At 36.0% G+C, this 24,468-nt stretch overlaps 1 protein-coding gene across 1 annotated transcript in view; it reads left to right on the forward strand.

Annotated features, from left to right (window-relative positions):
* The window catches only part of ANKRD28 (ankyrin repeat domain 28), a 75,429-nt gene that overhangs the window by 15,162 nt on the left and 35,799 nt on the right, over positions 1-24,468 (forward strand). Inside the window, exons 3-6 of the mRNA XM_014307301.2 lie at positions 8,369-8,447; positions 18,760-18,830; positions 21,692-21,892; positions 22,534-22,653. Of these exons, the coding sequence (XP_014162776.1) occupies positions 8,369-8,447; positions 18,760-18,830; positions 21,692-21,892; positions 22,534-22,653 (471 nt within the window). The remainder of the gene's footprint in view (positions 1-8,368; positions 8,448-18,759; positions 18,831-21,691; positions 21,893-22,533; positions 22,654-24,468) is intronic.

The raw sequence follows: 24,468 nt of genomic DNA on the forward strand, positions 1-24,468 counted from the left end.
GAGTATTTCCAAAAAACACTCTGACTCAATACTTTCAAGAAAGAATAATTGAAGATAAATGGTTTTGAGCTGAATTACTTGGAAGTGGAAATATGCAGAGATGTTTAGTTGTTTCAAAATCTGCTTCTTGAAATACTTGACAGCAAGTCAAGAAGTCTTCTTGCCCTGGACCTCTTTAGTTGAGACAAATAAAGATTCAGTGTCTGCCAGAACACCTCAAGCACTCCTGTTCTCATGTGTGAACAAGGTGTGCTCAAGTACTGAATCTCACTTTTCAAACATCTTCACCACATCAAAATAACTTGTTGGGGTTTTTACTGTATGTATTTAAATGAGAATTTTTTAGTCTCATGTTCTGAATGAGACATCAGCTGGCTGTAAGGTCCAGCAATCTTAATCTTAGATGAAGTTTGAAGCTTAATTGCTGTTCTTTGCTCTAAGTGTGACTCTCTTTTGTTTGTCTTTCTTTTGGGGCCACTCTTATAAGACAAACAGGGCTTCAAACAATTACACCTGAATGGTGTTTTGTACCTAATTTTTGTCATGTAAGACAGCATTTGAAGTTAACTCATTTAATGAAAGATGCCTGGAATGGTGTTATTATACAACATGAATTGTTCTGAACTTTGGGTTCCTTTTTTACCAATCTTTTTTGGTAGTGTAGTATCAACTTACATTTAAAATCTCACTTCACAGAGTTTCTGTGGACATTTTGAGATTCAATAAAAGTTAAGCCAGCAAATTTTCTCCTGTCCTCTTCCTGTCAAGTTGTTCTGCTCTGTGCCAAAGTCAAAGACTAGATTATCTTTTAGACAAGAGTAGTTTTGGCATCCGATGTTTGCTCACGTGACTTGAGCTCTCGATATTTTTTGTACAATTTTTATAAAAGATATTTTCCAGTGTTGTTTAAAAATACTAAAAAGATACAAATGGGCTATCTTAGACATAAAATGATGTTTCTTCTGTGCAAACATAATTTTAAGATTAAGATTGCTTTAATGTTCAAGCATTTTAGAAATGAACCAAACCTTCAATGTGTTTTTTGTTTATAAGTTTTTATATTGTACATTAATTGTTTGCAGTGATTCAGTAAGGACAGAGATTTTTATCAGTTTTAGGTTTATTATTTGCCTAGAATCATTAGCTGAATGGGAAGTAAATTATCTTCCAGGGATTTTAGTGCTGTTCTGTGAACTTGAGCCTAATTTAAGTCACAAAAATTTTAAAAATGCCAAGAGGCATCATGCTAAACGAGGATGTTTCTGGAGCTGCCAAGTATGTCTGTACAGCAAAGCCATGCAATGTGAATTCTTTCCTGCCTTCTTCGTGGGGATTCTCATTGTGTGCATGCAATGTAGAATGGTGTGCAGATAATGTCATTCTGCTCTTCTCTAGCTAAAGGTAAAACTTAAATGTTTGACTTTTTCCTGTAAAACTTTAAATATTCCCCAGGTTACATGTTAGGAAAGAAACTTGATTGCCTGGGATGTTTCAATAGTCAGAAAAGGAAAAGACAGTTGTTTGGTTATGAAATGCATTCTAGTTGGTCAGTTGGTCATTGTTTTTATAGACTTTAAAAACTCCAATTTGGCATAAGTGATACTTTTTTCCCCCCTTAGGTTTTTACTATGACAGATAACTTATTGTCCAGGAGAAGGAGGTTTCCAGACTAAGGTTCACTGTGTCAATTATTAATTAATTAATTAATTTCTCATGGTGGAAATGTGAATATATATTGATAGTTTTTATAGCAAAATTTCTTAACCAATTATAAATGCCATAAGTATTGAAAACAGAATAGATCAGACTTTTTCATTGCTGTAGTTTTTAAAGCCACTCTGCATGGATTTGCCCCATTTTACTCGTCCTGTTCACCCAGACTCAAGTTAAACTTTTGTCTTGTTTCTGAAATATGTCCATATGCAAAATCTGACCATTTGCAGTTGCTGAGGGATATTTTTGTTTGGAAAATCAGATTTTTGACGTCGAAAGTTAGTGTCTCCTTTGCAATTATATAGCTAGTAGTAATTTCTTCGAACATGCTACGAGTATGGTGCTTCATGGTTGTTTTGTGGGTCAGTGTAGATTCACTCAAAAATATCTTACAATGGGATTTTATTTTTTATTATTGTTCCTTGTGACAATTTAGAAAACTGTAACCCTGTACTCTTGAGGAACACAAGTGTTTAGAATGACTTATGTTCAGGTAAACTCTTGGTTTGTCATAAAATAGTGCACTGGTAACATTTTTCCAGGCTGCTTTGAAGTTCTCTTCTGATGTATCTTTTATTTTTTATTGTAACCTACAGCTGCTATCCAGTTTTTTTAAGGCCTCCACGAACTCACAGTGCCACAAATGGTAGTCATAAGTAAAAGCTTTTGTGGTTTATTCCATGGTGTGCCAGTTTTTATTATTGTTGTTGTTGTTACTATTATAATTTTCATTATTAACTGCTAGAAACAAGTAAAGAGCATGCACTATTAAACTGCTACTGAAGATCTTACCTAGCAGCAACAGTGGGGTTTGGCAGATTGTGGCTGATGTGACCCTTGTTGCTAAAACCACTTCTTTTCTCCTACAAGATAACGTCTCTCTCATCAATGGTCACTCTGTCTTAATGAGCAAGAGGGCAAAAATTCCTCCTCTTTTTTTGTGATTTTTTTGGAGTTCTAGATTTGTTCTGCCCTCCTAACAGCTGGCATGAAGAGGATATGTCCTGAAATTTAACAAGTAGTGATAACTTTCACAAGTCTTACTAGTGAAAGTTTAATATTGGGCTTTCAAAAATATTTCTTGCAAATGCGCAGTACAAGTGTTCATACAAACAGGAGTATGACAATTAGTTCAAGAAATTAATGCAGTCAGTATGCCAAATCTAATAATTTCAACTAAAATGTATCTATTGTCTGACTTCAAAGGGTACTTTGTGTTTAGCCATGTAATATGTCTCAGCTTTGTGGTTACTGTCATGCTTTCTTCATTTTTTAAGCATGCAGGAGACTATTAATGTTATATTAGCTCTCTATATTGGATATGCATCTTAATTTTGAAATATGGGTAGAAAATAGAGGTCAGCTTCCAAAAATTATGTCAAGCAAAATTAGTTGGAAATTGGTTGATTTTTGGCAATGCAAAGTTCTGAGAATTGACTTAAAAATACAAGAAAAAATCCAAAGAAATAGCAGATGTGTTACAGTTAAGGTTGGGTAGGGATACAGTATTAATTTCTCATGTATTTACAAGTTTTGAAAGTCTAGTACTTGATCTTTTTCTTCTAGTTTCAATTCAGTAATTTTCAAACGCTAGCTATGTGTTTCTAAGACACAGTTGGGATCGAACATACTTCTGAAGAGTTAGTCCTCATTTCTGGAATCAAGTACCTAAAGTAAACTTCTAAGAAGTTTAAAGTTGGAATGTGAAAGCCAAATATTTATGTGTGTTCTTTTTTTTTTTTTTTTTAATATATAGGAACAAAAAATTTAGTTAGAGTAGACAGTTATTCTACCTGAGGAAATTATTATACTGAAAACTGTAGCAAAATTTGTAACTAAAATTTGTTGTTTTAATGATTCCCAAGAGTAGCACTGGGACTTCACACTGTGATACTGGACACTATCAAAGGATTGGAAATACTTTGTAATCATTTCTTAGGCATTTTCCATGAACCCAAGAGTTATACATCACCCTGGTTGAAAAGTCATGTCTCTCTAAACTAACTGAATAATACACTTAAGAGTTATATTTAAACCCAGTTTCATTTAAAAGGAATGTTTGTTAAAGCTACTGCAGGGTATGTTGGAATTGAAACTTGTTCAAGATTTGTGATTGTGTATTTAGGGTTGATTTCTACCAGGAACAGATGGCACTAGAAGCAGACAGATGACAAGTCATACAGCACAAAACACCTATTAAAAGATATTTTGTAACTGTGATCATAAAATAATGAGAGTATATTAAAATGTTATTGCAGAATTTGGTTTTGAAGAACAGATAGCTAAAGAGGAGTTTTTATGAAGGGGGAAGTTGCATTCAGGCTATTTCAGAAAATGCTTTTAATTCAAAGATTCCAGATCAGTAGGTGTTGAACTATTTGAAGGGCAAATTGAAATTATATTCTAATGTACTCTTGGGGGAATCATAGACGGGTTATGGCCATCTTACTGGATGTGCATGGGATAAGAGATTTGCCTTAAAGGCATCTAGCTCCTTGGAACTCACTGTAGTTGTATGTGGTTAATCTAAATCAATTACTGAGATAGAGCCCAAACCAGGAAAAAATTGTTTTATCTCCAAGGACTCTTACTCAAAGGATACTTTAAAAAGAGTTAGGTTTGAAACCTGCATCTTTAAATTAGCATCAATTTGTCCTTTGTAGAAGTTTTGATCCATAAAATAAGCAATGAAGCAATTAAAGCTTCTGGTTTAGGTCAAAAGAAACAAAGGCAACATTACCATTGTTCTAGGTTAGAGTTTATGAAGAAGCTCACAGTGTCAATGTCACTTTATTCCAAATTTGGTTTTGGCAGGGTCAAAAGGCCTTCTCCTGTGCATTTCTCGTATTGCCATTTTATGCAAACCTTTGTGTAGATGAAATGCTTGGGAAACTCAATAAATGGAATTACTGGGAATGGCAGGATTATATATTTTTCACATAATACAAAGGCACATATAGATCTGATGCTGGGGCTTTTGTGATGCAAAAGTATCATTCTGAAAACTAATTCCTTAATATCTGAGCCCTTTTATTGCTTTTTAGCAAATTCATGACAGTACTGACCAATATCTGGAATTCAACTTGAGAGTTTCTTATTGGGAATATAAATCCCTTTGTTGTTTACACACGAAACAAGTTTTTAAAAGGTGAAAGTTGTCTTTCAACTGTGTAAAACCTGCTTAATACAGTCAGTGTGATCTGTGTCCTTACTACCATTACAGCTGATTTAGAGTTGTAATAGTCCAGTTTGCCATGCAGAGTTTTGAACTGGAAAATGAAGGTGCCACAACACTTGCTTTTCTGTGTTGTAGATACTGCTGCAACACTACAATACTTGGAATTAAATAGTACCAGCAGTATTAGATTTTCCATTCTGTGTAACAGTGACTAATATGAACAGCATTCCCTTTTCTAGTGAAATTTTTCTTTTAGTGTCATTTAAATTTATGAAATTAAAGGAAGAATATTAGGTCCAGTATTTATATTAGTGTGACAACACCAACACCGGTGGTGCAACATGTTGGCTTCCAAAGTTCCTTGTTAAGGCTGAAAGCTTTCTTAGTGTTATTTAAAGTAGTCCTTTATATGCAGCAATTTGTATTTGCAGATGAAATTTGTTCATCAAATGATTACTTGTTTGAATAAAATGTAGTTGATTTGTTCAGTAGTACTTTAGTAGCATTTAAAATACAGAATTCTCTTTAATTTTATTCAAATTTCATTTATTGAAATTCATTCGTTAAGTGTATGTCTTCAGATGGAGCAAAATGAGAATTTTCCTCTAGTGGAATTAAAACAACATCATGAGAGGTTGCTGAATGCAGCATTTCTGCTTTTTTGACAGATTCTGAAAACCAGGTTTTTAAATACTAAATAAAAAACCTTTTGTACAGAGACATTACATTTTTTCAAAAAGTGTTTGGAAGCATCAAAAAAATGCCAGCTGTGAAACTAGAGGGGAAGGAAAGGCCAGGGTTTCTGTCAAAGCACCCTCAGCATGTGGAATATTTGTGGTCGGTAGATACCCTGGGGCTTGAGATTGTTGAAATTCCGATCTCTGGAGCTGACCCAGAAAGTGACAAACCCTGAGTGTCCCAGCAGTGCTACCCTGGTGCTGCAGAGAGCAGGGACATGTCCAACCTCCTGCCTAGGTATGCTCCCAGTTTGTGCTCCCTGCTGCAGAACTGGGAGCTGGGCTTTGAGTGTTTTCAGTCTGTGAGAGCTTAAGAGCAGCAAAACTGAAATATTTGCATGGCTGGAAACTCACAGCTTGGAGAGATGGAGTGGAAATGTTGCTTGTGTTTAAGCTACTTTTATGTTTGTATCTTGGTGATTTCAGGGTTTTCACTATAAGAGGTTGGATTTTTTTGGGAAGTATGTCAGAAATTTATTAGAAGTTTGGACCATGGATGTTTTGGGAAAATGGATTTGTGGCTTGGTGATGAGTGTAGTTCTAGATAAACCCCTCCCTTCTGCCCACCGTTTTATCGGAAGATTTCTGATTCACTCTGTCACATTGGTTACTGGTGTGACTTTTATCACTGAGATGTTAAAAAAACACAAAAGAAGACAAAGTCACCAACAACACAAGTATGATGTACATTTTTATAATAATGAGTTTTGCCCACTGAGTGGGGAATGCAGTTTTTCTCATGTTCCTGTGTAAATGCTGTCTCTACAGAAGAATGTGCTCATGGCCCATCTTATTTTCTCTAACTCTATGATGAAATTGCAGACAGTATACTATCATACTCATTCTTACGTGTTCCCTAGTCTCTAGTTTATAGGCTTTTTAGCATTATTCAAAAGGCTTCAAGGCCAGCTACCTATAGGAGCTCTGTTTTCCATACTGGAGGAATAAAAACAGATTTTCATTGCTGGCTGGTCTTTACTGTCTTTCAGCTGGGGAAGCAAGTTTAATATTTGTATTGCTTTTCTTTTTCCTTTGTGCTTCTGGTATTTTTCCTTTCCTTTTTTCTTGTTTGATTTTGGTTTTGTGGGGAGTTTTTTGTTTTGGTTTTTTGTTTGCATTTTTTGTTTTGTTTGCCTTTTTTGTTTGGTTGGTTTTTGAGGGGGCAGGTGTTTGGTTTTTCTCCTTTTTTAAAGTTTTTTTTTCAAGATAGCAAGTCCTTGGTGCCAGGGGCCTATCTTTTTTTATCCTAGATGTGTAAGCTACATTTGAGACATCCTGGCAAGAAATTGGTGAGGTACTATGTAGTGTTAGTGATAAGTGTAGCATTGATTCCTTAGGGTGCATCAGTGTCAGGTTTGCACTGCTCAGTTTGGAATTTCTTGCATGTAATTCAGATATTTTGTAAGGAAACATTGCTAATATGGTGAACTGTGTAGCTTTAACTTTTTCTGAACAGGGACTAGGCAGGGAGTGGGTTGTTTGGGGCAAGGGGTTGTGTGTGTGATGATGTTTCTTTAGAGGGGGTGGTTTGAATGCTCTGAATTCTGAAGTTCTCTTTTATGTTTCAGAAGAACCTCTTGGGTCTCAGCTCCAGTTTTGCTCTAAGATCTTTCCTGCCCTGAACTCTAATTTTATTCTTACATGATGCTAGCTGTCAAGTCAGGGTTCACTAAATAAGGTTATTCTAGCAAGGGAGAAGATTGCTTTTCACAATAAAATGTCAATAGAAAATGTGTGTTAATTTTATGATAGTCCTGACGCAACAGTAGAACTAATAGAAATGCCTTGCCACTTAGAATTTCTTGTTGCTTATTATCTTGATCCCTCACTCCCAGTGTATTTGAAACTCTACTAAAAGGATCTAAGCAGAACTTAGGCCAGAACCAGGATGCTGACTGATTATCTGTCTCTTTTCTGATTTCTCACCAGCCTTCCCTCAGAGAGCAAACTGGTTGGTTCTTGTTCATTTTTATCACTCACTGTGATGTGATCTTATTTTTCTGATTAAGCTATAAAGTGGTGCAGGGAAATTGGCACTGATCCTGAAAGAGTTGAGAGATATTTTGTGTTTATCTTTCAAAAGAGCAACTTCATTGTTATATATTGTGCATGAATAAATAATATCTCTTACTGATACCTTCAGAAGGACCTTAGATCAGCTTGAACTAATTAAAAGTACTGGGAGTTCCTTGCAGAATGAGTTTTTTGCAAAAGAAATTTCACCTCTGTCTTCTCTTTACTATTAGCAGTAATTGAAACAGTTAAAATTAGATTCCACTATTTTTGCCCTTAAACACTGTAGGTTCTTTTCTATTTTCTATGTAAAATAATAACTTCTGAAATTGCTTTAAACTTCACCAAAAAAAATGTTTCTCACTAATTGTTGCATATGACAATAACACACTGGTTTCAACTGTGTGGGACAGACTCAAGTTTTTGTCTCTGGAGACAAGTGACTGGTGATTTAAAACTGGTGGGTTAATCTGAAGATGTGATGAGCATCCTGTATGTGTCAGGAAAACAGTGGTTGGCTGTGTGGGTGTTAAGAACTCCTTAGGGAGAAGCATGCTTGTCTTAGTAAGTTTCACCAATGTCTTTAGAGTAATTATAGTTTTTTAAATATATAATGTACAATATTTGAAAGATGAACTTTCATGCAGTGTTTTTTCATAACATACAAAATGCTAAACCATACTTTTTTTATTTTAAATAAAACCTTTTTTCCCCCCTCTTACCACAGGATAATGAGAAAAGGACCCCTTTACATGCTGCTGCCTATCTGGGAGATGCAGAAATTATTGAACTACTTATTTTATCTGGTATGTTCTGTTCCTGTTAATGGAAAACAAATAACTCTATGCACATCCAAGGAAGTATTTATGTACATCTTAGTCTGTGTAGCTTTTATTGAGATATTAAATGTACTAGAAATTAAAGATGCTTGTACTGAAATTTTAGTTTCCAGATTTATTAGTATTACAATACTGTGTATTTCTGTAATTCTGCTCTAAATTATTTCTTTGTAGAAAGCTTTCTCAATTATAGTTAGTTTTATTTGTAGCTTGATCAGCTTTCAATAGTTCAACACTAATTGAAGGAAGTAATAGTGTATATGGTACAGGTAGATGTCAGCAGCATTTCTTTCCTTCTGAAATGCCCTTCAGAAAAGCAATTACATTTGAACATAACAATGCCATCCAGAGTTGGTTGTATTATTTTAAGTATCTTTGCCTGTTGGCTTGAATGCACAGAATATAATTAGAACCAGCTGAAAATGTTATAAAATATCTTTTTTTTTCCTATTTATTTGTACTAATAAAAATTCCAAGTTATGCAAAACAGTGTACTTTGGGTTGTGGGTTTTGTTTTGTTTTGTTTTTTAAAGGGTAGAGAACCAAGAAACTAAACCAGAAACCTGAAGAACATCATGACAGATGGATTGAATTGACTGTCTTTGATCTTGGAGAGACCTACCCATCAAGTAGCTTGAGGCTGAATTTATAATACAGAGCTTCGAGCTTACATAGAAAGATGAAAACTTGTAGCAGTCCCACGGAACTACTTTAATCTTCAGTCTGCTTAATTGCAGGCCTTACCTGTGCAAAGCTGGCTATTTCTGCTGCCACCACCCCCCATCAACCCCTTCTTACAAATTCTGCTTGAAGGAAATACCACTTTTAGGATTATAGGAGTCACTTCCAGACGGTCAACTGAATTTGCTGATCATAATTTAATTTGTTATCATTTTAGTGTGATGTAATATTTTTGTTATATGTATTGCTTGTACTCTCTCTATATAAGTGTATATACAACTCATAAATATACATGATGTGATGTTAATTAATATATCTATTTTGTGGACATACTCTCTAGTGACATTTTGTTCAGAAAAGTTCACTTTTGAAAAGGTGCAAGGTTTAAAAATCTAAGAAGGAAGGAAGTTCCTATCAAGAAGGAAGGCAAGTTCTGGTGGCTCTTGAAAATACATAGTGACCCCCTTAATCAACTAACAATGTTACAAATTTTGCAAAGTTGTAGTCAGCTACTTCTGAGAGGGCATCTTCTGTCAGGGTTAGCTGAACACAGTCTGTTTACTAGATCAGTGTTAGAACAAAATATCCCTTTCTTGGGTGAAGGGCTTATGGAAGGAGGGGAATTCTAGTTCAGATGGGAATGAACCAACATCCTGGCTGGGGGGAAGTGGTAGGAGAAGAAATATTAGTCCGGCTCTTTGGGCATGTAGCCTGGGGTTAAGCATAAGGAAAAATGGAGAACAAAGAAGGGAGGTAAGAATTAGAACTGTACAAGTAGTGCAAACCTGAGCAGCTGCATGAAGGAGAGGTTGTAGGTGCTGCAGTGTCTGCAGATTGTTCAGGGAGGATGTGAGGCATCGATATGTCCCAGATAACATTTATTTAATGAAAATCAAGATTGGCTTACAACAAAACAATGCATTAGATAGTTGCAAATCAAAAGCTCTGAAAGCTGTGGTGGTGTCAGTCCAACCTTGGTGTGCTCATGTGCTGTGCTGTGGAGTGCAGTTCCGTGTTGTGCCTTGCTGGAAGGGCAAAGCCTCCTGAAAGTCCCAGGGAGGGGCTGCACTGGGCGTGAACTGGGGTGGTGCAGTGGGGGGTGCACAGGTAGGTGTGAGTTGTTGACACGTTTGTAAGTCAGTGGAGAGAGGCATCAGTTGCAGGGTGGAAGTGATGTCTGAGTGCTCAGGCTCTTCAGTTTGCCAGGCTGTGCTGTACTCAGGCACAAATATGTATATTACTTGCCTGCAAGCAGTAGTTTTAGGCAAGCCTCTTAAATATTTAAAAAGTATTCACCGATTTAGTCTTCCTCATTTCTGAATGCTGGATTTGAAATCTTTGTGGTTGGTGAAGTATGAGCACTCAGCTGTATCAGAAGTGCTGAGGCAGCTGCTTCTCAGAGAAATCAGGTCTAAATGTATCAAAATGCACAAACTTTGATTTGACTTTTAGCTCTCTTAATTGAAAGGTGGGGAACAGAGGTTAAGTGTATTTATCCTCTCAATTTCATAAAGATAAGGAAAATTCATCTGTTGTGTTTCAGCTGGAAATCAAATCTCTCCTTTGAGGCAGATGTATAATGTTACATTTTGTCGTAATAGATGAGCATTAGGGAGCAAATAAGGAACATCTGTTAACGCAGCAAGGGTTGAAAGCTGTTTGTTGTGTTGCAAGACCTCTTTTTTAAAATTGAGGAGAGTGATTTGTTGAATAAATAGCATTTCTGTACAACCATCTCCTCTGTGCAGTAAATTCACATGCAAAAATTGGGTGACTTTGACTGACCTATTGTAACATACCTGTGCAAGGGATTAAATGAAGTGTAGACTACTTTCATTCTAATATTTCTCACCTTGTGAAAGCTTGTCTTTGCAACTTTTCATGTCCTCTAACACAGCTTTGCTGGAATGTTACTAGGAACCACTTTACAGTTTTCCTGCTGTGCAAACTATTCTAGAAAGACTGTTTGCTTTGATGTTTTTATTCTTTCTTCAAACTAAACCTCAAAATTACTGAAGTCAGTATTAATCTTCCCACTATTCGGTGGCTCATACTTGATTCATTCTTATTATTCTCTATTCTTAAAGTGTTATTATAGACTACTTACACATATACTCACTTACACAGTGAGTTTTAAAATTTGATTGGAATGTCTTTTTCATCCTGCTCCAGGGGATCCACATTGCTTTCAAATATGTATTGTGGATCACATATTGCAGTCACAGTGTCTTTATATTACTTTGCTACAGACCTAAGTAACTCATATTGCACATCCTGAAAATATAACTGCAACCTTTTTGCAGACTTTTTTGGAGTAAATTTTCAGTCTCAAGAGCATTCTTACATAGTTGTTGAATTCTTGAGATAATTTTCTACTAAATATTAAGGTTGCTCTGTGACCTTTCCTATTATCTTTCAGCTGGACAAGGAATCTGAAGCTACTGGTTTGCATACAGGCTCCAAACATCAAAGAAAATTGCTTTACTGACTCCAATTTGGGCCTGGACATTAAATTGCCTTTTTTTTTTTTTTTTTGAGACTCTGAACACTAATAAACTTGTCCCCTGAGGATGTGAATGTCTTACCAACAGTTTTTTATACCACTGTGGTTTGTGGAAGTTTAAATTTTCAAATAATCTCTCACTTTTGGATTGTAGCTTGATAAGCAATTAGCATTCCTAGATTTGTTGTGTAGGGAGGTGACCAAGAGGAGGCATGAAGATTATTTGTAGCATCCAGAAGGACAGAACAGAAGTTTAAATTTTAGTCACTTGAAAATCATAATTTTAGAAGCATTTTCCTTTTTGTATTACTCTGGGAAGAGTAGCACGTAGCACTCATCACAGTTGTATTTTTATGACCTGTGTACAGCTCTGCATCCTGGTGCACAAATACATCTGTCTACTTTGCATAATTGCACTGACTTTAAGACTGTAAATGATGGCAAACTACTGAAAAGTAGCAAAGTATAATAGTTAAGTCTTAATTAACTGAATGTCCTGCTTTTTGTTCTTTCCAAGAAGTCCTGATTTAAAAAATCAAACCCTTCTTTAAGTCTGGCATGTGAACTGTTCTGGAGAGGCTTCTTGCTTTATAAAAAAATCATTCTTTCTAGCTGTCCTATGATTTTTAATCATCAGAGTCTAGTGTGCCAGGAAGTGTCATGTGAAAAGCAGAACAAATTAGTGTGATCACCCAATGTATTCTTTTGATTACTAACTTTTTCCATTTATTTTCTAAAAATACTGTGGAGATGATTATTGCTTTCACTGAAATCAATGTAATTCACAAAAATCAACATTTGAATTGTCTGTTATTTTCTTCTGAATAGGTTTAGTTACTATATTGCATTGATACTTAAATACTAGCACAACACATTGCTGTTTGCTTAACCCAACATTTTCTCTGCATGAAGCTCAGTGTTATGTGAGTGTGGTCAAACTCCATCTCATTAAGGTTTGGCAGCCCACAAGTTTTTGTTTCCTCTGGGTCAGGTGGAAAATGTAAGAACTGTGCTGATGCTGGAAAACTGCCACTGTAGTCATAGCAGATTTTGGAAGATAGTAAAGACCCTTCAGTGTCATACCACTCTACCTCTCTTTCTTTCATCTAATTATGAATCTCTGTGAGTATGAGAAATCCATGCCATGAGAGTCACATAGCTCAGCTGCTGAAAGGCTCTTGCTGCCTCAGTCCCAGCAGAGTAAAGCTCCCTTTGTTGGGATTGCAGATGTACCCACAGGCTGGGGGTGTTTCACAGGGGCCCCTTTGACACTGACTGTATCTTTCAGCCGCTTCCTCTTCTTTTGACAGCATTGTTGGCCGATGTTTTTCTTTTCCAAGCTGGCCTAACTTCCCCCTGGCAGCAGTAAATGTCAGTTGCTGTGAAGAAAGTAGCTCTGATGTTCTTTGAGAGAAAAAGTTAAGCTGACTCAGGAAAAGAAGAACTCTTCAGTAGCTTGAGTCAGAGAACCTCATGTTGCTCACTGAAGCTCAAGGGGTGGTGGCTGAGATGTGTCAGAAACTGAAATTCTGAAAGGAAATTGGCTTATATTGACAAATCACTAAAGTCCTGGAAGGATGGCTTCAACTTGACAGTTTTCCTCCCTTTTCTGGCCAGTGTGTCTCCATGTTTTGTGGGGTTGTTTTGGGGTTTGGGAATAGGTTTTTTTTGTTGGTTTCTTAAGGAACAAAAATAAAACCTGTTCTTGGAGTCTTAATCTGTCTGGACAAATGATTCCAGACCAGTTCCTCTTGGATTTTTTTATCACCATTCTATAGATCTTCTGCTATGCATTTAGCTTTTAAGTTGCAAGAAGCTTTCTCTCCATAAGGTCTTAGTCATTATTTTTGCAACAATGATTTTCCAAGTATCCAAGTTTTCAATAGGAAATGACACTCCATTTCTATTATTGATTATTCCAATTCATATCTCAAATCTTCTAATACTTTAAAAACTTCTTTATCTCTCCTGACTGTTTGCATAGTTTTCTATGTAAGGCAAAGTTTTCATCTCTATCTGTTTATTCCTCAGTATGGTCTGAGAATTTCTGCTTGCCAGTTTAAGTGCTTTCAAGGTCATGGTCTCTAGATAAAACAGTGGATCATTCAAAAGGAAGAACTTCTGAACCTATTACTAGCTGTTAGGAAAATAATTAAGTAGAATCTAATTACCATAGGACTAGTGGTTACTCTCAGTGATTTATACCTGAGATCTTCCTAATTTCTCCAAATATAATATCTAAAATTATTTCAGTATACTAGTTTCTAAGACAAGGTTTGTTACTTTCTTAAATGCACTCTGTAAAGATCTTATGTACACCTTTTACTCCTAAACAGACATTTCAGAGCTTCAAATACCAAACATTGGATGTCTGTATTGCATAACTGAATGAAAACACTTTTGCTTTCTTTGCTTATGTTATGATATTGCTCAGTCACTAGCACATCTTGTACAATAACAAAGGAAAATACCATCCTTGAGAGTCTAAAAATACAGACCGCAAACAGAACTGTGGAAGGCAATTGAGTACTTAAATCAGTACTGTGAACAAAGATGAAAATGTCTTGTCAGTTCTGTTGTATTTCTTAATTTATTTCCAACTAGTGACGCATAATTCAGCCACTGCATTCATTAGTCTTCTGAGGACATTTCCAAATAGGAAGAGTTTTGGTGCAGAGGAGCTGTGGAGGAGTGTCACAGCCAGAGTTTTTGTGAGAGGAACACAGAGGTGGTGTGAGACAGGACAGTGTAAGAGTAGTGTGGCAGTTTATGGGTGAAGGAAGAGATGCGTGGTTGTTCCTTGCAGCATTTCCTGCCCAGTCATTCCTTGTCTGTCTTTGTAAGAGATGGTTGAGATGCTAGATCCTACTGGAATGTAAGGATATGGACACCAAAAGTATGCAGAAACATATGGCCAGGAACTGGTGGCTAATAGCATATTTAAATGTGCAATTGCCACATGTGGGCTGGTAGAATTAAATCCTCCAGGATCATTCTGTAAATCAGTTCATGTATTCAATTAGAAGATTTGCCTCTTGAAACAAATTTGCTAGAAGTAAGCATCACAGAGCTTTTCAGGAGCCTCTGTACTTTATCTATTAAGTAAAATATGTCTTTCTAATTGTCAGTCTTGCAAATACAACTTGGCAAGATGAGATGTAACATTCAGGGACAAGGGAAGAAAATTATGTAATGCTTCTCTCTCATTCCCACCCCACCTTTTGCAGACCAAAAATGCTTTAATATTTGCCTAGATGTGTGACCTTACTGGGGCGTACTAACGAAATTAGTGATGAAATAGGCGATCTTCTTTAATGTTTTGGCTTAGTGCACCAACATGGAATAATAATTCACTTTATTTGGAAGATGCTGTTTTAGGGGAGAGTTGTTCATGATTGGTTCTTAAGTTCTGTTTGTGTTCCAGCATTGGGATTGCTCTGACAAGCACCCTTATCCTTTTCCTGCAAACTCTGTGGCATGAAAAGAGTTGAAATTTTATAGTAAACAAATTTGAAGTTTTAATAAGCATATCAAGACCAGGCCCTTGAAGTCTGGAAGATCCAAGGGACAGAGGCAAAGGGGGAGAAGAGCAGTTGCTTAGGGTTGTTTTTTGTTTTGTTTTTTTTGGTTTTCCACACAGGGAATTAAGATACACTGTACTGTGCTTTGAAGAAGCAAACTGCTCATAGCTGGCATTTGAAATGTGAGAAATGCCCTGGTTAACATGTCAGCAGGTTGAGCTTCACAGGGATAATATTGCATTGGCAGTGCTGTGCTGTAGGTTATACACATACATGTGTTCAGACTCTCTTTAAGCCAAATGTGAAGCAAGATCTTAAAGCAAAAGTTATTCAGTGGAGGTATAACATTTGGTGTACATTCTTGTAACATTTCTTTTCAGTGGTCTGGAGTAGAGCTTTACCTCAGATGATCAAGGCTGCAGACTCCCTCACTGCTGCATGCTAGGACTGTGACAGGTTTAGAGAGCCCATGAAGGGTCAGGGAGGAGCAGTGACATTTTCCCCAAATCATGTGCTAGGCAGTAAAGAACAGCCTACAGGAGGATTACATCCTTAGATACAAGGCTGTTTGGAAAAGCTCCTTTATGAAATTTAAATGATTCTCAGCAGCATGGCTTCTTGGAGATGATTAAGGGCAAAGTATCTCTCTATTAATTTTAAAATGTTATTTTGTTTAATGTATCTAAAGCTGGCGATCTCCCAGTCCCCAAATTAATAATGCATATGTGGTTTTTGGTAGTACATTTATTCTGATTATTGCTTAAAAACTTTCTTTCAATATAACAATTTTGCAACTTCTTTAAGAGTTTTTTCTTGAGTAAGGAAAAGACAAGCTTGGTGATTCTTTCTTAAGTCCATCAGAGATTCAGATTTGTTATCAAAAGTCAACTTTAGCCTTTCCTCTGTCAGAGAATCTACAATATTTTGTGTATTTGAAAAGTTAACTTATTTTAGTATCTGTATTTTACACTGTTTCAATGTGGTAGACCTAGGCATCCCTGTTTCTTTGGGTGGTAGGCCACTTATGGAATGAGGGCAGGTATTTGTTATACTGACTTTTGTTCTATTAAGAGGACCATGTTACTTTTAGATATCACTTCAAATTTCCTTAGACATTTCTCTGGCTAATGCTTTCTTAATGATTTTCTTTCTTACTTGCACATATTCTTTTCTTTTAGTCTTAGCGAGTATGATTAACTTATCATTGTGAAAACCTTTTGTACGACATCTTTTTGTATTTATTTCTTCTCTCTTCTGGTGGAGTTTTTAGGCTGTATGTTAGATGTACCAGAAATGTCAGTAAAATCTGAACACTTCCACACTGCTTGGACTCTAAGTACATTTTCACTGAGAGCTAGAGCTGAAGTAACTGCTGCTTTTTTGGAGTGGAAATTTCTTCTCTTCTGATGGGCACATTCCTTTTCCTGTCTTGGGCTTCACTACCTGGATAGATCTGAGCTGACCCCAGATCTTGCAAATGCATTTTCTCAGGAAAATCAGGATAGTAATTAATGGCTTAGTAACTCACTCAAGTTCTTTCAAATGCTTTAAAGACATTTATATCCTAAAGTTAGAGATAGAAATCAGTTTTTGAAAGTCTTTATTTTTTGGTTGTTGGCTGCATGTGAAGTCAGGTTGAATTTGGAGTATGATTTTGGCTCTTGTTTTTTGTCTCATATGCTGAAACAAAATGTGGCCATCAATTACCTGGAATATAATCAAGAATTACAGATAATTTTTGACATATATTGATTACATTCTCACTTACCAATCATTACCTCATTATATTTGTGATGTCATTCATCACTTGCTGTCTTCTGGGAAGGATTGCCAAAAATCCTCAGGCATTTCTAGTGACTTTTAGAATACTCAGATTCTTTCTTTGCTTGAGTTCTATGCAAGACTGGATATAGTACAATTTGCTGTGGCACATGATGTGTTGCAGTGCACCACTGGGTCCTTAGGATGTGTGACAAAAACAGATACTCATGGTGTCTCCTAAATTTTTGTTAGACTGTGGTGGTTTTCTTCAAATGGGCTTGGACTTTCTTCCCTATTTCCTAGTCTTATTTTTCAAAAACTTCTGCACTTAGGAAAATAGGACAACATCCTATTCTGAAATTTAGATAAGAAAAGATGGAAATCCCTGAAATTGTAGCTAGCAGTTAGATCTCAGTCTGTCCAGTGGATGGAAGACCTAGGATCAGATTGGAAGTTTGGATCCTGCATCAGCTTCCATGTTCTGTTTTTATGACTGAAAGGGATGGATTGATTAGAAGCTCAAGAGAATTGACCTCAGATATTTGTATATACAGTGATTTTGTACACACTACTGGGTTTCTTGATCAAGTAGCCCGGGAGAGACTTCTTTGCTGATGCAGATCTTGGATCAAAATATCCTGTCTCTCAGTTGAATATCCTGGTTTGACCAACAGCCTTTTTGGCATCTTGTGTCTTACTGGCCTTCCACCTTTTTCTGTTCCTTGCATAGAAAAAACAGCAATTGGTTCTGACATACCAGTGTTATGTTTAGCTTGAGATGTTAATCAGCACTGGTCACATAGCATTAATGTTACTGTGTGATTCTTTCCAACAATATTTTGTAACTCTTTCTCTCAAAAATGTAAGATTTTATCCAAGCTATCCCTGTAAAATATCAGAAGTTTCAAAATAAAGATGGGTTAGTTTTCAGTCAGGGTATAAATATCCTACAAGGTTCTGTATGAACTAAATTATTAATCTTAATCATTAGGTTTTCTTGTTTGTTGGAGTTCACTGGAAGTTAAGATGTAGTTCAGCCGCTTCCTTCAGGGGAAAGAAGTTCCCAAACCCTTCTTTCCTTTTATTATTAAGAAAAAAATTAAAATCTAAACCCAGGCTTGTGTCCCTTAGAGCTGTTTGTGCAGCTTTGTTTCCTGGGGACAGGGAGGGCTATTCCTTGAGTGTGCTTTCGGAAGTGGAGAGGTGTGGCTGGTAGTCTCTCTCATGAAGGGAGGACCAGGAGGTACCAGGGTGGGCTAGATGACCTGCTGGAGTAGTGAAAATTTGTTCCCAAAGTAAATCCCAGTAGAAGAATCATCCTCATTCTACATACCTCTCCATCAGACATGGCAACCACAAGGAAACTGTAGGTGTGGGGAGTAAATGCAGCCTCTTTCTATATTATTTTTCCTAGATAATTTCAGCTATAATGGGAAACCGTGAGATTTTTGTTGCTTCGTGAAGGCAAGGAGTTGATCTTTCTTAGGCAGCAGCCTTTTATGTGGCTTTGGAAGGGCAAAAGATTATAGAGGATGACCTAGTATAAAAATATGAGTATATTTTGATGTGGAAGAGTATTATTGGTAGTGTTAAAAGAATTTTCTCAAAGGGTTGATTTCAGCTGGAGAAAAGATTCCTTTTTCATTTTTTTGCATGAAAAATGCAAAGAAATGCCTAGAATGAGTAAATTCATTTTGTTAGAATAAATAAATAGTTCTATTTCTGAAAATATCTTCTTGAAAACATCTTGAAAATATTTTAGTCATTCTGTAAATACCTTTTAAATTTCTGTGTTTTTTATTTTTTGTTACAGGAGCTAGAGTTAATGCCAAAGACAGCAAATGGTTGACTCCTTTACACAGAGCTGTAGCATCTTGTAGTGAGGTATGTTGCTCATTTTGACTACTTTGTGTTAAAATAAGACATCTCAAATTACCTTCTGTCTGTTCTTCATTTTTTAAAAGGTGAAACTACTCCAAAAGTTTGGAATCGCAGAACATTTTTGCAATGGTTTTTTTGGCTTTTAAGGGAATGTATATATGTATATCTATTGCTAAAGCAATAAGAAAGGAGGAAAACTATAAACTTTGAGTTCTCAGCTTTGCTCTCTGTGACTTCCCTAGCAGAGGACTCTGCATGCAGTGTTCTTAAGTCCTGTTTGCTTCTGCTAAGGTAACGGGAATAGTTCAGCATGAGGGAAGATTAATTAAGATTTAGAACAACTTTTACAGCATGGTCTTTGCATTACTTCATATTTTTTTTACATGCTTGTGTGTTCAGGCATTGAAGAAATAAATGATTCTATTAAAGGCCTGTCCTTCAAGTGTCTTTTTTTTTAAAAAGTGATTCATTAGTAGTATTGAATATCACTTTAAAATTCTTAAATGGAATGTAGACTGTTTCTTGAAGTCTACCAGTTACACAGTTGTGAGAATATAATAATGCAAGAAATTATTTGGTTATTGTTTCCCTGTGGTGGTTGTCCTAATAAAAAATTTAAATGCCTGTAGAAGATCAAAACAAACAGAGAAATGCTGATCTTGTTATGTGGAAGAGTTTATGCAAAACTATCTCCTTTGAGACCCTGAATCAAATTGATGTTCATTTCAGTACATTTCAAATAAAGGTTTTTTATTAGTAAATTTTTGTTTGGGAAGATAGAATTGAATATTTTAGTTTTGACAAGCATTGAACTTCAACTGTTTGATCCATGAGCTATCTAAACAAGCCTTGTTTCAGTTTTTGCCTTTGAATTCCCTGGATAAACTGCAGTATTTTGTCACTAGCATTAATAGCAAAGTTATGTAGAGATCATGTTATTCAAAAAAACAGTGTTTGAAAATGAATCTTCAAGGACTTCTTATTCCCAAATGCTATTTGTTCTTGAGATATTTTTAGGCTGTCCCTTTGGGAGCTGACCAAAGCATCAAATGCTGCATTCTTCAGAGCTGAGGAGCAATAAAAGCTCTCCACATCAGTAATGCTTGCAGAGGCAGAGTGCTGCAAACAAACTGGGATTAAATGATTACTTCAAGAAATGCAATCATGGTCATAGGTTTTTTTTTTTAAATATGGAAGATTTCAAACAAAACATTATTCAGAGGCAAACAAGATAAGTAAACCAGTCAGAGCTTGATAGATGCTTGTCAGAATTCTCTATTTATGAACACACTGAGTCATGGGAGCCCATGTACAGGGTTGGTACATGTAGGCACTGTTTTCTAGCTGACAGACCTATATGGGTTTGGGGCACTGGATGAAAAGCTGTCGTGAAAAAATTGCATAATGATTTCAGTAGAACATCTGGACTCTTGAAGTGAAGACAGCTGCAATTAAACAAGGACATTGAAACTTAAAAAATAGCTGCAGTTATGGATTTAGCTGTCAGCTGCACAAGTTCAGGCAGCTTCATGTCAAGACAGTCACATTTTTATTTGTGTGTGCTTGCTGTATGTTGCAAATTTAAAAAAAAAGAAACCCCAAGTAGATTCAGTCATGAAATTCATAAATGCACATAAAATTAGATTCATTATTTTTATACTAATGTTGTGATGCTTCCTTCTGCAAAAGGGGTAATAGCTGTTCTGAAATTTCCTTGTTCTGATATGGTACTTCTTAATATTTGGGTTAAAAAAGACAAGATTTAAAATATAATTAGTTTTTTAAGGAATTAAACCTGCTTCAGTTTCTCAGAGAAGACCTATTCAATTTTCTCATTAAAGTACAAGCCTGTGATGCAGTATTTTCACTTTTGTGTTTGTTCCTATCTTCTTTTTTATTAGCAGTACAAGAAATTTCAACATTTTAAATATTATTTATTATTATTTATCTAATATAAATATGACCAATAGTGACTTAGCATTCTGCCCATGGACCTCGCTATTGTGCCACAGTATAATTCAGAATCTCTAGTAACAACTTCTGGTAACAAGTTTTAAGTTCAAAGTGGTAATCAGTTATTTGTGTGCTCAGTGACTGAGTTGGCAGTCACCAAAAGCAATTAGTGAATCGTGGGAAGGTCACACAGCTGATGAAAAATGCAATATTCATCATCATGTTGATACTGCCAGCACATTTATTTTTTTACGCATTCCAATTGTGTGCGCATATTTTAATGGGATTTGTTTATCTTGCTGTAAGAATTACAGTCTTATTTGTCAAATTTTCACAGCTTGTACTTCTAACAAAAGGAAATGAATAATCATTTTGAGAGATGGAATTCAGTGCAATATTTTGAAATGGTTTTCAGGAATTTTGCAACAGTGTATGTTGAAACTTTTTGTGACTATGCACGGTTTTATTTGTGGTTCTCTAAATGTACATTTAATAATCTCAGGTTTGCCATTTGTAGACTTGATCAGTTGAAAAATTTTACTTGGCAGATTGATGGAAATTCATTGTAAGTTCATAGTACTTCACTAATCCTTGGCTAAGAATTCCACTAATGGAAGAAATCCTAAGAGAGTTTATTAAACTTTGGAAATCAGTTGTGATTACAAAATAATTTTCCATGTGGCTTAAGGAATAAAAGACCTGGCAATGGTTGATTTGGTTAAATTATTCATGTCCTTGAGAACATCCCCAAGTTTGGATTTATCATAAAGTACTAATCCCAAAGTGTCCCAATGATTATGTTTGCAAATGAACAAATGGTAAATAGTTGTTTTCCACTGTGCTGTCCTTAAATCCAGGGCAGTAATTTCTGATCTTTACTAAGTGGTTTGGTTTTTTTGTAAATGCTTCAGGATGCTGTTCAGGTGTTGTTAAAGCATTCAGCAGATGTCAATGCTCGTGATAAAAACTGGCAGACACCCCTACACATAGCAGCTGCAAACAAAGCTGTGAAGTGTGCTGAAGCTTTGGTGCCTCTCCTAAGCAATGTAAATGTGTCTGATCGAGCAGGCAGAACTGCACTGCATCATGCAGCCTTCAGTGGACATGTTGAGGTAAAAGTTAATTTTCTTGTCTTCCACTCATCACTCTGTCCCTCACATTTCTGATATTTCATTTTTGAGTTTAAAACCATTTCTCCCCCATTCCCTCAAAAATCCTCAACCCCTATTTTGTATTTGAATTTGTTTTCCATATGCATCTCTGTGCAGAAAAGTTGTGGAAAATAAACGTTGCATCATTTAATTGAGAGTTTATTACAATGTTCACTTTTCTTGTGACAGAAGCAAATTTGTGAAGTGGAGTTAAACAACAGGTAAATTTAAAATGGAAAAGCTAGGATATTTTTCTGCTCAGTAAATAGTAAACATAGGGAGTATGTTGTCACTGAAATTTGGAGGAAATATATGTAATGAGCTCCTAGTCATTAGTCCCTTAGTAATTACCTGAATATGTAAAAGATTTCATGGCTTTGCAATATTTAACTGAGAAACATTTTTGTTGACATCAAGTTTTGTGTTCCTTACAGTTACTTAATTGTGGCAGCCAGTTTTTTCAAACTTATGGACTATTCAAAGCCCACCACATTTAAATCCTCTGAAAACACATAAATTTTTGTTTTCTTCCATGGTTTGCTCCATTGAGGCAAAGTTTTTTCCATTATGACTAGAAGATTTGTGTTCTTTTTCTATCTCAGATGGTCAGCTTACTGTTGTCTAGAGGGGCCAATATTAATGCATTTGACAAGAAAGACAGACGAGCTATACATTGGGCAGCATATATGGGTATGTACATATTTCAGTTGATTAATACTGTAGTAATAAAAAAATCATCTCATGTTTAGTGGTTTGACATATTTCTAGGAAAAATATTTGCATTCTAAGTTTATCTGTGTCTGCAAAAAAATGTTAATAGTATAGTTCAAATTGCCTTGTAAATGTGTATTTTGTGGTGAGGAAAATCAATTTGTTGGAAAAAGAAAAGTAAGGTAAGTAGTTTTGTTCTTTAAAAAGGAGGAACTATGTTCTTCAGTCAGCAAGTCTAGTCACAGGTGAAAAATTTTGCAGAAATGCTAAATAAAAAGTAAGCAGTTAATACAAGGGGCACCTGAAACAGAGGATCATTGCAGCATCCCTGGGGATTGTATTTTCAAAGAATATTTCATCTCTGAAACTACAAATTCTTGCCTCACCATTCTTATTCCAGGAGTGGATAATTATTGTTCTCGTGGTCTTGATCAATACCCTGGCAATACTGTCAGAGTAATGTTCTTCCTTCCCTTTTATCAGACTTGGAAAGAATTGAATGTGCCATTCAATTAGGAAGTGATCATCACAGCAATAATGCTCTTAATTTATTATTTGAAGCTGGATGAGATTGCACTTCAGGTATTGATATCAGTACTTAAAACCCCAGAAGTTAAAGAACAATCTTCATTATTAATTTAATGTTCTTACAGTATTAGTATTTTTAATGTGGTTATATCTGCAAAGCAATGTCTGTGGCAGTCTGTCCAGCCACCTTATTGAATGTGGTTATTTGCAAAATTTTGTTGAATGAAACTTGTATGTGAAATTTCAGAGAACTGACAAGTGTCAATGACAGGCCAGAGACACCTTCTGCCTTGTGCTTGCCTAGATGAAAAGTCTGTTTTGCAGATAAGCTACATTTATTCCAATTTTAATCAGTGCTATATTGTAGACTATTTACAGGGAACTCTCTTCATTAAGAGTGTTGGGGCAGGAAAAATGTAGTTTAATTGATGTGGATCTGCCTAAATGTCCCTGTAGACAATAGAGAAGAAAAAGCTTTTGAAAGTCTTCAATCAAAGTAAAAATATTTATGACATTCTCCCTCACAATTTAGAGCCATTGTACATTGCTTCAATTGTTTGGAGAAAACCTTAAAAACTTTTCCACCATGTGAAACTGACCATAAAATAAAGAAGTTATGCTTTTCGTCACTCTACTATAAATAACTTTCTAGGGTGATGTCCATTGTTTTGCTTCCTTCCTGCTTTTCCCCCGGCTCCATTGCTGTCCAGCTGCAAAGCTGTGACTGAAATGGACTCGCAGTGCTGTGTGCTGGTGTTGCCCTCACTGGTGCACCGGGATGTCTCTGCTGCACTTCTCAAGTCAAGTACCTTGCTCTTCCCTTTGAGAGTCTTCCACTGGTCGCTGCTTGCCTTTTCAATGCAGGTCAGGGCAGTTTTTTTGGCTTTTTACCTTCTCTTTGAAGCTTTTTCTGCCACTGTTCTGTTCACTGTCTCTATTCCTTTCACTGCTTTAGATATCTTCTGTACTTCTGTTTCTCCTTTAGGGCTTGTTTTCATTCTTTTCCCTATTGTATTTGGGTAAAAAGATGAGTATTGTGTGTGCATTTCTCTTTCCCCTCTTTCCTACTATACTGAGTGTCATGGTTTGATACTGGCACAATGCTAGTGCTTTATGAAAATATACTTTTTTGGTGTTCGTTGTGAGATGTGACTAGGAAATAAGCAAAGCAGGCTTCTACTTTAGAAAAAAAGTTTATTAACTAAACTACAAAAGGAAAAAAAACTACACACACACACACGCACATACACACTTGGAAAATGAAAACTTTACGAAAAGCATTTCTTCCTCCCCCCCCC

The sequence above is a fragment of the Geospiza fortis genome, unplaced genomic scaffold (assembly GCF_000277835.1).
Source record: "Geospiza fortis unplaced genomic scaffold, GeoFor_1.0 scaffold95, whole genome shotgun sequence".
NCBI classification, from domain to species: domain Eukaryota; kingdom Metazoa; phylum Chordata; class Aves; order Passeriformes; family Thraupidae; genus Geospiza; species Geospiza fortis.